The 15,004-nt window shown below is 36.6% G+C and overlaps 1 protein-coding gene and 1 pseudogene across 1 annotated transcript; one reads left to right on the top strand and one right to left on the bottom strand.

The window, feature by feature from the left end:
• Nucleotides 1-2,150: 2,150 nt before the first annotated feature.
• On the bottom strand, nucleotides 2,151-13,636 carry LOC106335441 (anaphase-promoting complex subunit 1). The gene is made up of 38 exons (XM_013773962.1): nucleotides 13,520-13,636; nucleotides 13,120-13,426; nucleotides 12,813-12,876; nucleotides 12,449-12,533; nucleotides 12,070-12,338; nucleotides 11,833-11,938; nucleotides 11,595-11,740; nucleotides 11,197-11,381; nucleotides 11,022-11,091; nucleotides 10,763-10,933; nucleotides 10,107-10,576; nucleotides 9,484-9,943; nucleotides 8,975-9,313; nucleotides 8,806-8,889; nucleotides 8,350-8,442; nucleotides 8,199-8,258; nucleotides 7,891-7,989; nucleotides 7,575-7,715; nucleotides 7,084-7,164; nucleotides 6,739-6,810; nucleotides 6,198-6,269; nucleotides 5,850-5,943; nucleotides 5,702-5,775; nucleotides 5,516-5,566; nucleotides 5,333-5,410; nucleotides 5,081-5,202; nucleotides 4,847-4,998; nucleotides 4,692-4,768; nucleotides 4,497-4,610; nucleotides 4,311-4,412; nucleotides 4,089-4,229; nucleotides 3,725-3,898; nucleotides 3,543-3,606; nucleotides 3,308-3,447; nucleotides 3,050-3,207; nucleotides 2,901-2,979; nucleotides 2,692-2,790; nucleotides 2,151-2,618 (listed from the first exon to the last, which is right to left on the bottom strand). Exons 2-38 carry the CDS (start codon nucleotides 13,341-13,343, stop codon nucleotides 2,211-2,213), a joined length of 5,418 nt encoding a protein of 1,805 aa, XP_013629416.1. The 5' UTR covers nucleotides 13,344-13,426; nucleotides 13,520-13,636; the 3' UTR covers nucleotides 2,151-2,210.
• Nucleotides 13,637-14,226: 590 nt separating this feature from the next.
• On the top strand, nucleotides 14,227-14,765 carry LOC106329611 (annotated as a pseudogene).
• The last annotated feature ends 239 nt before the right edge of the window (nucleotides 14,766-15,004 follow it).

Genomic DNA, 15,004 nt, shown 5'->3' with positions numbered 1-15,004 from the left:
GAAGATGAATCATGCAAGAGTAAATAGAAACGTCACTTGTGTTTGACGTATATGAACATATGCCGATGAGATGGATCGTTCAGGAGTAACAGATACGTCACTTGTGTGTTAAATATGATCACAACCTCATAATAAATGATTTTAACAAGAACCAAACATAGCTCCAGTTACATATTTTGCACTCGTTTTTGTTTTTGTGCTAATTTAAAGTTAAAAAGAAATCAGAGACTACAATATTTCCAGCTTTGTTTTAAGGTTTATTATTCAATAAAAGTAACAACACCAAAGGAAATGCCTAGTGCAACTGAAAGAATTAGAAGAACTTAATAAGCTAACAACATGCATGAAAGAGAAAGCAACTCTCAGAAGCCTCTTCTTACTCTGGAACCGGAACAAGACTTGGAACAAATACATAGCAACGACTACGAAAGGAAGCCTGATCACACCATCGATGTTGTTCTGTCTCAACTTGTTTCTCGACCACATCCTCACCTATTTCGTAAACGTTGACGTATATATTTTTATTTTGGATATCTTCTTCCAGGCACCATAACATGATCATATTGGTCTTGTGGATGAAGAATGTCATATTACGGAAAAACCCACAGGATATTATCGGGAGATATGGGGGAGTCATATTAAAATACTTGCTCCACGAGACAATCTCATCAGTCACATTGTTTGTAACCCACAACTGAATTTTCGCAAATTTATCTTTAGATAACAAAGAAAGCCTATCTCTTCCGAAACCTGATAGGTGTGGTATAACCCAATCATCATCAGGGGTTATAAAGGGAAGACAACATGTTTATTTGAATATCTCTCTGGAGAAATCAAAACACAGGATGAAGAATTTAGTTATAGATTTATCAATATTCAGTCTCTCAGCAAACCAATACATGTTTCCATCCATAGACACAGCTTCGTCAAACCATGCATACCAAGAATATGCATGAGAGTAATGAACACTTCTCCAGAGTTGAGTCTTGAACTCATATATCTCAACACTGTCATATCCTAATTTATTACAAAACTTCAAGATTTTGTAGTTGTCACGGGATACATTGTCGTATCCAAAACCGTAGAAACCATAATGCCCTTTGATCGAATTGACGGGTTCGATCCATTTGATTTGTCTCAAAAACGGATTCCAAACTGCGAGCTTTTTATCTACACTATCAAATCTACATTCAGATAGCAATAATCCATCGCAGTGAATCATTGAAGTAATATCAGATGGACCTTGTAGACTTGAAAGCGCTAGGGTCTCGAGATTGATGAACTGATACAACTTATGATCATGGACTCGTAGAAATCCTTCACGGGAGAGTTCCAAGTGTCTGTAGATGAATCTCTTGTCGTTTAAAAGAGCACACCATTGCTTGCATGTGGACTTGAATCGTACCAAAGATGCGACCGGAACCTTGTAAAGTATATTTTCTACCAAGTCAAAAGGCAGCAGCGACCAGGAAGCGTTTGAAGAAGCCATGGATAAAATCAGAAAATAGGTTTACAAAACCCTATTCCTTTTGTATGAGCTAGTTGATTACTGACAGAAAGTCAAATTTCATTTTCTTTAAACAACAAAAAGGTGGGTTTTAAATATTTATAGAGGGTGTTATTCCATGCATCATTGATTTTAATTTATGTTCTATGAATTTTATAATTTATTTTATAATTTATAAAATTATATTTTAAATCTGATATCATTTAATGAATTTATGTGTGTGGATTCTAAAATCTCTATTAGATATCTTTACTTTTATTTTTAATTATTTACTCACGGACTGATATAAAGTTTACTAAATATTTTGGATTTATTTTAAATAAATATTTTGAAATCTTAACTGAGTAACACCATTTTAATATATATAACAAATTATTTACAAATATAATAAATTTAATAACATTAGATTTAAATATATAATTTTAAATTATTAATTGAATAACAATAAACTATTGTTAGATTTAAACTCTTTTTAAAATTTCATTATTGAATACAAAGCAGTTCAAGTTCCTCCATGACTGCAGTTCGCTGTGTGCACTATTAATGGTTTGTATTTTGTAACCATAGTTTCGAGAATCAACCTGTTGTACTCGTATGAAAATATTTCATCTTAAAGGATTATGTTTTCTGATTGTTCAAAGAGTAATATTAATCTCCGCTAATTTAATAGCTATTAAAAGTAGAAGAACCAAAATCATGTTTTTCACAATGCAATTGTTACATTTGATGGGAAAAAGACCCTATCAATCTCACTAATGGCACTAATATGCGTACTTGGTAACAACAATCGTAACAAAGGTACTGCCGAAGTTGAGATCTTGAACTTGGATTTGATCTTTTCCACTGCTGCTCTGATGATCGATGGAGACGGTACACTGAACCATTTTAAATACCACGAGAGAAGCATTGTATCTTTCTGCAGCTTAGAGTTATTATCATCAGGCCATGCTTCCGAGGTCAAATAGTTCCTCAAGTTAATCTTGAGCTCGGTTGAGCAATTTAGTATCTCTTCACACCGTTTCCCCAGTGATGCTAAGAAGATGGATTGAACAAAGCCACCTGAAGAGGCCAATCTTCCACTTGTTACCGCTTCGTTGTAGGCAAGAGCAACCTGTGATCATAAGAGATTAGATCCAATGATAGAAAACCAAATCAGGTTATATACAAAATGTAAAATCAATTACCTTGAGGCTTGAGATGGAAAGTGAATCACACACATTACTATCGGTTTTGACTAGCAGATCAGCCATTGAAGCAATGGTTGTATACAAAGATAAATAAACCTATAAGAATCACGTAACAAGTATATTAGAATAACATGTGCTATATACACTGCAACACGAATGTTCCAAACTGAAAATAACAATTGAATAATAAAGTTCGGAGCAATCACCTGCAAAAGAGCTGGTCTATCCTTGCTTATACAGTCAAACAACACTTGCAGACAGAACTCCTTGAAATCAGAATCAGATCTGCATAAATGATCTCTGTTATGACATGGACAGTGAGGGAAAAGAGAAAATGGATGAAACAGTATCTTACCTGTCATTCCAAGATTTGTCACAGCACAACTGTGCAAAGGCTATTAGGCTTGGATCAGATGAGAAAGTGCTGACCAAGTGATCAACGCTATCAGAATCCAGTTCTCTATGACTACTAGCAAGCGTGTTAGATTCGTCCAGAGTTCTTAAACCAAAAACCTGTATAACCAAAAAGCATTTAAACCTGTATCAGAACCCAGTTCTTGACGACTGAAAATGAAAATACCTGAGCAAGAGAGTAAATGACTGGAGTTACAACCTTATGCATTGCTCGTGAAAGGAGTGACTGACATCCAACTGGATCATCAACATATGAACAAGCCCCTACTTTCCTTTTGACATGTATAACGCCAGAACTGAAGGGATCACTCTTGTCACCAAAGCTCCACCAATGTTTCTCTGTGTTCCATAAGGTAAAAATTAAAAATACCTTAAAACCAGCTAAATGACCAAGGAGAAAAAAAAAGGAATATATATGCAAATGAATCAAATACCTTCTGGGACAAGCTCAACTTGTTGGGGCCAGTATCGAGGACCACATACACAAATTCTCTTTAGCTGCAGGAAACAGATACATTTTTTCAGGTGAAGGAATCAAGAAAAGTTCTGTATTTTTTTTTTCTGTACTCAATGTAATGCCAGGGGAAGTGAGGGCAAGGTGTTGAACTTGTCTTACAATAGCACGCTCTGGTAGAATGCATGGGGTAACCTCACAAAATCTTGTTTCTGAATAAAGTTCTGTCTCTTTTACTGTGATTTCTATAGGAGTATATACAGGCAGGCCGGAATCAACATCAATAGTCTGCAGCCAACGAGCCTCTGTTGCAAGGACATATAAATGCCTGAAAGCCTAAAAAAGATAGAAAAAAACACCTTATCAGAACAAAAGTTAGAAACCAACTTCCAAGCTTGGCGTGTCTTTGATATCACAATCCACAAAGAAATTGGTGTTAGGTAAGTAACATTTTATATAGCAAAGAAACTCTCGCTTCGACAGAAGAGACAGTAGAAAGAGCCGCGCATAAGAGATTTAAACTTGCCTGGAGGTGACAACGATTGTCATTTGGTCCAGAAGGCAACCGTGGATAGAGAGTGATGAGCAACATTGCAATTGAGCCATTACTAGTTGAAAATGTTCGCATGCCAACCCCAAGAAACAAGAAACCTGTTGCTAAGCTCACCTAAAGGAAAAAAAAAAACACTATGCTGTCTCATGTTTCTAAAAAAATAAAAGAACCTTAATTTTGCACGCAAGTGCTTACCGCCATTTGAGTGCCGTAGTTAGCATGTCCATCAGCAGAGTTTCGGCTGCGGAGAAACCTCAACAACCGAAATATTTGCAAGTCCCCTGATCCCGCCATAACCTACACAAGCCGAGTCCTTCGACATAAAGCTACTGACTTGAAAATTGAAAATTGTTAGACCGGAGTCTTCAAAAGAAGTATTACCACTGAAAGTGAAAGAATGACAAGATAAAGACACATTTCAAGCGTTCCCTTATCAACAAATTTAGATATTCCCCTCGGAAATGCAGTTCCAGAAGCAGCAGAAACAGGTTTGATCTACATACATCAAAACATATAAACTCACATTGAGATGACTAGAAGGAAGCCCAAAGAGTAACATTTAAGAATATGATATACCTCATTCAGAAGATAGAGAGCGTAGTTGTAAAGCAAGTCACGAGCATTTCCATCTCGTGTACCAGCAAATCTCAGCCCTATCAAAAACAGCAATACTTGTCATAATTATCATGAGAGATAAGAGACTATTATCTTATAAGAGGTAGATTATATACCAAGTGAGATGCAGGCCCCGGCCACTATATTGACATATGCGTGCACAAGGGCTTCAACATCCACCTCATACGTATCATCTTGGAGGTGGCTGATACCATTTTTGACAACTTCAGGAACTTGGGACTGAATCCAATCACATGTAGGACGGATCCTATAAACAAAAGTTATTAGAATTACGATCTCAGAAGCATCAATAACAGCACTCCTAACTAGGCAAGATAAAAAAAATATACCTGCTCCACATTATCAAGTTCCGAGCAATGACACGGAGCATTATGAAATCAGGCCTTACGCACTCCAACTCATAATGGGTTTGTGGAATAGAGAGCTTTGAGAAAATGACCTCTGATTCTGTCTGCAACAAACATTATATTAAGCTTTCTGAATATACATACTCTACAGGAAAGCACAAAACAAAACAAAAAAGTACACTCTGAACTTCGAATCAGTTATCTAGCTAAATCAAAAACATCCTCAAGACCCACCTTAAGATACATTAATGCGAGAGAAATTATCGCTCCAGGTGCAGTTATATCAACATTGGAAGTGTTTCCGTCTGTTATCTGAGACAGAAAAATTATAACCACATAATTATAGTTCAACAACTGTTTTGGGATTGATTTATGCCTATACAAGCTCCATAAAGAATTATACATAAGCAAGGAAACCTGTGCTGCAATTCGGTGATCTTCGTTTGATGGTACAAGGAGAGATCTTCCCTGCATGGAATTCAAAGAGTTGTTCAGTACAAGTGGATATTGTTTACAAATCAAGTGTGATATGATTTAGTTCCTATTAACAAAGGAACTAGAGTGGGAAACAGTTAATGTGAAATCCAGAAATAGACAACTAACCTCTTTTGCTCCCAAATACTGGAGTAAGCGATTGACAAAGGGGTCCAGCGAACCGAGCGCATCACCTCCACGGCCTTGAGCCAAAAAAACAGTAGAGTTAACTTAAACAGGAAAAAAAATTCAGTAGCCAAAAACCAAAAAGACATACCCAAAGCAACAAGGCCAAGTGAGAATCCTGCAGATACAGCATAACCCTCCCTTTCAAGAACATTGTCCCCTGCACTTCTGCGGCCAATTTCACCCTAGAACATGTACGAAGTGGGATGTCAAAAATAAGGGACAATCCACCGGAAATGCATAGAACTAAATTGCAAATTAAAAGATATGCATGAACTTATTAGATGTTTTTAACACACTCCAAGATTGTACACGAATAAACAAGTGTATTTTAAAACACGGTCCTCACATGTAACGATAAAAATGACATTTGATGGCAGGAAGAATGCTATATGAAATTTTAACCATAAGTGAAAACTAAACAGGGAGAAGACATTACCAGAAGTAATTGCATTGTCTGCTGGTGTGCTGATCCTTCAAATAGAATGCCAACAGAGACTAAAGCTGCAGACTAGAAAATAGTTGAAGACAGTATGTTAATGGAAAATGTCACCAGTTAACAGTAGTTCTACTTTCTCTATCAACCAGTTTCTCTGATCATCATTTCTATAGCGATAAACTAAAATCAATGGATATTGTTAGGAGCAAGATATATGTGAGGTAGAAAGAGGAACAATCCAACGCAAGTAAAGGCTTTGAATATTAGCACATATGTCAACATGCGCAAATAAATATCAAAACAAGGAAACTTAAGAAAATGCCACAACTGACGATGTCAAAATCATATATATTATTACACCTCCACTAGAAGCTCAAATAAACAAAAAATAATGATAACGTGACATGAACAAAAAATAATGATAACTTTTAGCATACGTAAGTAAATTCCATAGTAAATGCTTGTCAAACAACTTCCAGTTCCAGTAACTGCTTCTCGAGAGCTAAAACTCTTTTAAGTAAAACATCATATCAATCTGTACCTGCAGAAGTGTTGGTATCTCAAACTCAGCATATGAAGCTTGGTATCGAGCAGGAACATGGAAAAAGAGAGCCTGTTGTGCAAAGAAAAATTAAGTTCTTAGGGAATTTCCAGAGCTGAAAAATTAAGTTCTTAGCATCTATCAGTGTATACATGAAAAGTTGATATTTTTCAAAAGACGTTGATTAACAAGAAAGCATACGTAGATCCCAAAGTAGTGTTATTTGGAAAATTTCGGGTATCTTACGAAAAAAACGGGTCTTTGGTTGACACGCTAGCAACAAAAGCACTTAGAGGCCAGTTCAAGATCCAAATAGTCAAGAAAATGAAGCAACTGAACGTTTACCTTTGCGATTTCAGGTTGCATTGTTCTCCTATAAGAAGCCGCCAGACCAAGCATCAAACCTACCGTGGTGCTCTCATGGTCCTAAAAGACCAAGGAAGAAAGCAGTTAAAGTAAATAGAAACAAAGTCATGAATAACTTTGTGTTTGAATTTATCAAACATAAAAAAAATCACTTTAGTATAAGAATATGATACTATGTGTGATAATTAAGGCTGATAATGAAACGACTACAATTATCAAATGAGGCAGACACGGAAAATTAGTCTATAGTAGCCCATTGTTGCATTCACAATTACATAGGTGACATGTGCTAATTCAAAAATCGTTAAAGGGTAAAACTAGTAATAACTGCAATCAAGAGCCAGAGTAACTTAATTCTCAACTCAGCAGAGTATAAGGCTTCAATTAGCACCTCTTACTAGTTATGATCAACCAATAGGAAGTAACGGAAAGAAATAACTTAATGGAAAACGGAGCCAACAGAAACAAACCTGAGTGAAATATTGGTATATGTCACTGAGGTTTAACACATGCAAATATCCCTGTAATCCCAGCCCAAACAGAAGTCCAGCATGAACAACATTTGGCTCTCCAGGTTTATTGTATTTAATCCACGTTCTGGAGACCTTTCCCTGCACCAATATTTAGGAAGAAATATAACTGGGTTAATTGAGCTCGGATGAAGAAAGGGTACTTGCTGCATGAAAACAAATACATTGTGAGATCATGTGACACAATGTCATGCATTCTCTTGTAGCATCTTACAGACGCAAAATTAAAGAAAACAGAAAGATACACAACACAAACCTGAAGCGGAGCCAGTCGTAACCCAGCAGCAACAGCATTATGAAACTCTGGCCACGTCGTAAGTTCTTGGATATTCCTCACATTTGGATCTAGATTAACCTGTAAGGGAAAAAATAGCGTTGGCAAAATTACTTTATTGTATATTTTATTTCTTTAAATTGCCGCTTCATGCAAATTATAAGTTCCATATTCACAACAATAACAAAATCCATTCGCACAAATGTTTATTCCTCTAAATGAGAGCGTAAAATAGGTTTTTCTAATGTGTAAGAGAGTCCCTTTACTAAATCATAATAAAATTTACGTACAATGGCATTTTGTTGGGCAGGCAGCCGACCAGCCAAAACAAGCTTTGGCACAGTAAACGCCTACAAAAATTCAGAGAGAATGTAAATCTTCAAGTAGTCATTAAAAATGATGAAAACCAACTATAGATTTCGCTAGAAAAAAAAAAATTGCCTCAGTTAAAAGAGTGTGTATTGTAGATAATGTGAATGCTCCACGCCCAAGGGGAAGCACAGCAGTCCTCTGTGCTATGCGCCATAGCTGGTCCTACAATGAATTAATAAAGCAACGTATTAAATATTAAAGAGAGTTTTAGATCATGAAGATCTGATTAAATTTGGATATAAAATTACAAAAAGTGATGTGAAGGCATATCAATGGAACATGAACTTTAACATTCTCTCTCCCAACATATGTTTAGTACCACCAAAGAATGTCAAATAAAACAACTAAAAAAAGAATTAAGCATATTAAACCATAAAAAGACATGTAGTGATTTAATTACATTATAACATCTCTTAGTTTCTATCCTAATTGTTGAACAAAAAAAAAAGGTTTCTATCCTAACTTGCTTTTAATAGTAGTTAAGATTTACAAAACAGTAATAGAAATGAACATATATATGTGTACCTGTTGCTGCTCTTGATCAGATATAGTAGGGTTAGCAGACGTTTGAATTACCACAGGTCGTGCAGAGCACAAAAGACGTCGAACCTAACATGCGAAGGAAAAAAAAAAGAGAGAGGATATCAAGAGAAATAATATGAGTTGATAGTTCTAAATGGGTGTGTAGATATACCTCATTCAGCCGTAGATCTCGTCCATACCGTAACTGCGTATAGGAGTTGAAGATATGTTCCATTCCATCTATCACAGAACCATCCACGGAACTTGTATCCTCAATCTTAGTGTTTTCCATGCCAGTTGACTCGGATAAAGAGGATGGGACAATTACTGGATGCAAGTGCAGCATGTAAGGTATGGACATGGATATTAAACTCGTATCTGACTGCATCTCAAATTCCTTAGATGAGCTCAGATTTCTGAAGACGGAGAGGGCCATATCTTCTCGACCAAGAAGCACATAAGCAATTGCTGGCCAGTCAGCCGGAGGAGATTCTCGACAGCTATCCAGAGCCTACAAAATACAGCCAAAATGTTATACAAAAGATAAAACAAGCAGACGACAGGAAATAACAAACCAACATCCTAAGAGACGAGAAAATAGAATCATCACACTGATGTAGAAGTTATCAATTCCACCTGCATATTCCTCTCATCAATACATATCTAAACATTTCAACTTACATGTCTCAGAGGGAGAGATACACCAGAAGGTAGCAAATCCAGCTGATGAAGCCCAAATCTCTCTCCAGCCATAGCTAAGATAGCAAGTTCCTCGTTACTGGAATATGATCCTGGAGCAATATTACAGGGCACACCTGACGAAAGTTTTTGTCCTACTGGCTTATCACCAAATAGCACACTGTAGAAGGAAACAATTTTCCTTGCCCAGCTCACAATGGAGCAACCATCTTTACGGATCAAATCTGGGAGGTCATCAAGGTTTGTGGGTAAAGATCCACGTCTTAAACAGTTCTCAAACCATCTGAACAGATTTGGAGGTTTTCTGCAAGAAGAAAGGGTTGTGCATGCCCGGATAGTTTCGGAAAGACGAGGAAAATCACGTATGTAGTGATCTATGTAACACTTCTCACCCAGGAACTTGGCAATATTGCACAATAAAACAGCTAGCTGATGCAAATCCCTGCACGTATATGTCAAAAATCAAGTTTGAGTCCAACGCTAGCACAAATTCAAAATAATAATTTTCACTCTTTTTGAAGTTATTATTCTAAGATAGCTAACCGTTTGCTAAGCAAAACAGACAAGGTGAAAAAAGAAAAGCTATGTAGAGCCGATGTGCTTACTGTTTCCGTAGATTATCCATCTTCAAACTCTCATATACTGCATGAAGACAATCTAAACTCTGGACCATCAATTCCATTGACTTGCTTGGTAATTTTCCACCACCAGTCTTAGTACCAAACGGGACAGTTCCTTCCAGATTCAAAGAATTGTTTGAAGCTATGCCACTGTGAAACCTAGAGTATGTCTTATGAAAATTGCTGTTGAGAAGAAACTCCCAGGAGGACTCTGATGATGCTTTGGGTTGCTTCAGATGTACATCAGTAGGTTTCTGACAGATCCCCAGAAAAATGTTGCAAAACGATTCCCATTCAAAATGAACACAAGAACCTTTCTGACCAGAATTATCATCTCCCCAAAGAAGAGAGAGAAATAAATTGTACAAATCTGATCGTAATCCCTCAGCTATGGCTGCTATGCAATCATTTGCAAGTGAAGATGAAGGGCTACCAGTTAAGGCACACCGAAAGATCTACAGGAGTACAATACAGACGGTAAATTAAAACAGAAGAAAACTTGAACAACCAAATAAATAAGTATCGAAGTTCAGAACAGTAAACCTAAATGCAGCAATCACATGATGCGGATAGAACGATTATGGTACTTAACAAAACTAATCATTTTGCATTTCAAAAGGATTGATAACTCTGTCACATACCTGTGAATGATTTACTGATAAATTGATACATCCTAACACAGCATCAGACAATCCAGTGATCTTCAGGTCCCGGACACCTGAATCTTTTTCTGCAGACTCTCTATCACCAGAAACGAGATTTTTCCCAAACCCAGATGGCAGTACATATTTACAGAGACATTGTTTTCCTGACTGCAAATAATACAGATAATTTAATTAAAAATAGAACGAAGGATGATATTTAACGAAGAAAACGGTATGGTGCGTATCAAGAACCTACATAAAGAACGAGGTCATTTTCTGGAGATAAAACAATGATATCCAAATGTGGAAGCAGTCCGTTTTTCACTCTGCAAGGAAATGAAAAAGAGCATTGAACAAACTCTTAACATGACAACAGAAAAGTCTCATTTATAATGACAGAGAGGCAAAAAAAAGTGTAGATAGGAATTTACTGAGAGCGTGTTACGACAACAGGTGCAGCAGCAATTGCAGAGACACTCCAGCTTATATCAGGCTTAACGTCAAACAGAATTTCATTATTGATCTCAACAGTTTGGAGCCCCACAGATAACAGCTTCTTTTGTTCTAGAATCAGAAAGCAAATTACTGGGATTGCATCATCAGTTGCCAAAAAGACCTGTAATATATTGAGGCACTTGTCAGGCATCAATAAAAAGATTAAAGACTTCAGAAGCAGAGCCCACAGATCTTTCTCCCATTCATAGTCAACAAACAACTTAAGTACAGTATTTTGAATATTTGCAAGAGAACACATTTCACAAAAACTTTGGAAATACAAAGAGCAAACTCGGCATTGACCAACAACGAAAATATCCTATGGAATTATCACCTTAGATGCAGCTTTCTTAGCACCTTTGGCTTGCCATATTCTGCGAAAAGATACTCGCTTCGGGAAAACAGTATCAGGAACCACGCCGCTTGAACATGAAGCAGACTCTATAAGTTCGGCTGCCCACACAGAATGTTGCATCTTGCCTGAAAAAAAAAAACCAGAGACAGAGTACTTCGATGAAAAATAAGAAGAGCATGTGGCTAAGTAAGCCTGATTAGAGAAGAAAATAACAAACCTTTGTTATATGAGGTCATAAGGGGAAGACGGTCACTTGTCCAAATTGTTCTTTCATCGTAGTCCTTCATTATGTTCAACCTGCCCCTCTCTTCTAGATAGATTGGCTGAAAAAAATAGTTAGATGAGTTACCAGATGCAACATATAACCAAACATTGCATGACCGAAAAACAAGAATGGCCGGAGGAAGTAGGAATTAAGTAGACAAGAAAAGTCTAAGCGTATGACATCATTTACCTCAGGTTCCTCTAACGGATCTCTAAGAATCAGATGGGAAGACATGTCTCTTTTGCTAGTAAGGTCATGCGCCACTAGGGAATGAAAATTAATATTCCCAATTTCTTTTCTTTGGCGCAGCATCTCACGGGAAGCAAGAGTGGGGGTAGCAGCAGAAAAGGGAATATGTGAGGATTGATTCACTTCAGCAGCTTGCTGAAGAAGTAGACCAAACGGTAGAGGCCATATTGATATGACAGTACGTGAAAGTGGAACAGATACAACTTCGCCTGTCACACAGAAATGGCATAGATGATTAAAAGAAGTTAATACCTCAGCTGAAACCTCGCAAACGAGAAAACGCTAGCATAATACTACATATGTATCTAGCCACACATACCTGACGTGCTGTATACTGTTAAACAACCAATTTGTAAGACACAAAGGAAAGCTTCTGGTCCTGGACCAAGGTGACTCCAGCATGCCTATTGCACACAAAAGAGAAACTACGAGTTAAAACTGTTATTCTCGGACATCAAACAAATAGAAAAAAAAAAGACATTTTCTGCCATTTATTTAATCCAGTGAGGAACAAACAGAATAGCATCACCTAAAAAGGAATCTAACGCATCTTCCAATAAAAAAGGAAGAATGGTTGATGCATAGCTAGATTTGTATTTACTTAGGAATTTTCACGAACAAGAATCCATGAATTAAAAAAAAAAAAATTGGAGACAAAGAGTCGAACTTGTAATGGAAATTACCTTGATGATGGGAGAAGACAAGGTAAACCGCTTGAGCACGCGTGAACCGCTTGTCCATATTATGCTATCATTACATGAGTTAAAGAAAAACCATAGTCAGGAAAAGATACAATCAGAAAGTTAGCCATATACGTTAATATCAAACTAGCTTCTATACATTACTAGAATAAAGAGACAAGCTTGATGAACGTAAATGGTGGATAGTAATAGAGTAGACAGCCTAAAGTCAAATCTGATGAAATCCCGCCAATAGTTTTTTTTTTTTTAATTTGTCCACAACTGTTAAGAAGATGATACGGTTCCTCACCGGTTGTGTCGGACGAAGAGCTCATGCTCTCTCTGCCGCGAGAAGTTGGCTTCATTGCCATCACCATCATCTCGCTGGCCGGTGAGATGAGGATCGAACAGAAAATACTCGTAGGAATCGGGAACATCAACGTCCGGAGGTTTACCATCATCAGTAGCTTCAGCGATTAGACCGAAAGGTTTGAACTTTCCGAGGACAGTAAGTCGTCGAACCCCTGGAGACATGTTTTTCTCCCGCTCTGTCTTCGGGTTTAAACCCTAAGCCTCAATTTTCAAAATTCAGTTTCTCTTGTGGGTCTCGGCATTAGCTGGTAAAAGGGTCGAAATCGTGAGCCGTGTTGATAGACAAGTAAGTGAGAGAACCATGGAAGAATAACAGAGAAAGGAACATCATCACTTACTTTCTCAGTGAAACAGAGATGCTCTCTGGGGAATTTAATCAAACACCTTCTGTGCAAGATGCTTCAGGCAAATCCGAAAAATTGAGCTCCGGGTTTAAGAAAAGAAAATAAAATAAAATAAATAAATGGGGAAAGAGAAAAAAAAATAATATCTCTCACCTATATTTGATCTTTCACCAATGGGTCAACGAGTAGGCCCACTAAGAAAATAAAAAACTTGGCTCACTAAGAAAATAATTTGACCAATGGGTCATCTATTGCTAATCATGCATCATAATTTAAAATTTCGTATTTATTCAATTAAGATTTAAATTTTTCTGATTAAAATTTAGTACTATTGAGCTAAATGATATTAAATATTTATTTATAAAATAATTTGTTATAATTTTTAATAGATTTTCATGAGTAAATTATTTAAAATAAAATATAAATGATAGTGTAGAGATTTTGGAACCCACACTGTTGATAAAAAAGAATCCACACATATAAATTCATAAAATTGATATCAAATTTTATAAGTTATAAAATTTAAAAATTTAAAATTAATGATTGAATGACCATTCTCTAAAAAAAAACTAAAAGCCTCTTTTTATTTTTTCTTAAAGAAAATTTGACTTTTTCTTGTTAATCTATTCTAATAGTTCGTATATAAGGAATAGAGTTTTGGTTGTCTCTTGGTGTAACATAGTTTTTTCTGATTTTTTTCCATGGTTTTGTCAAATCCTTCCTCATCGCTGCTGCCCCTTGACTTGGTAGAAAATATACTTTACAAGGTTATGGTCGCATCTTTGGTACGATTCAAGTCCACATGCAAACAATGGCGTGCTCTTTTAAACGACAATAGATTCATCTAAAAACACTTGGAACTCTCCCGTGAAGGACTCATATGAGTCCATGAATATAAGTCGTTTCAGTTCATCAATCTTGAGACCCTAGCCCTTTCAAGTCTACAATGTCCATCTGATATTTATTCAATGATTCACTGCAATGGATTATTGCTATGTAAATTTAATAAATTTACAAGAAAGCTCGCAGTGTGGAATCCTTTTTTGAGCCAATTCAAGTGGATTAAACCCTCGAGTTCTTACTATGGCTTGATATCTATGGTTTTGGATACGACAATGTATCAAGTGACAACTACAAGATCTTGAGGTTTTGTAACGAAATAGGATATGAAGAGGTTGGGATATATGAGTTCAAGTCTGCACTCTGGAGAAGTGTTGATTATTTGTGTGCTTATTTGTAGAAGTCAAGTTCAACTATCGACCAAGTTGTGTCTATGAATGGAAACATGTTTTGGATTGCTCAAAGGCATAAACTCCAAAACCAAAACCTTCATCTAGTGTTTTGATTTCTTATTCAAAGACGCATGTCTTGTTCCCCATGAAACTCGTGATTTTTTTCTACCAGGTTTCGGAGGATATAGGCTTTCTTTATTTATCAACATGAACATGGGAAGATGATTCAGGTGTGGGTTACAAACAA

The sequence above is a fragment of the Brassica oleracea genome, chromosome C3 (genome assembly GCF_000695525.1).
Source record: "Brassica oleracea var. oleracea cultivar TO1000 chromosome C3, BOL, whole genome shotgun sequence".
Lineage (NCBI taxonomy): Eukaryota > Viridiplantae > Streptophyta > Magnoliopsida > Brassicales > Brassicaceae > Brassica > Brassica oleracea.
This window is presented reverse-complemented; position numbering and strand designations above follow the sequence as displayed.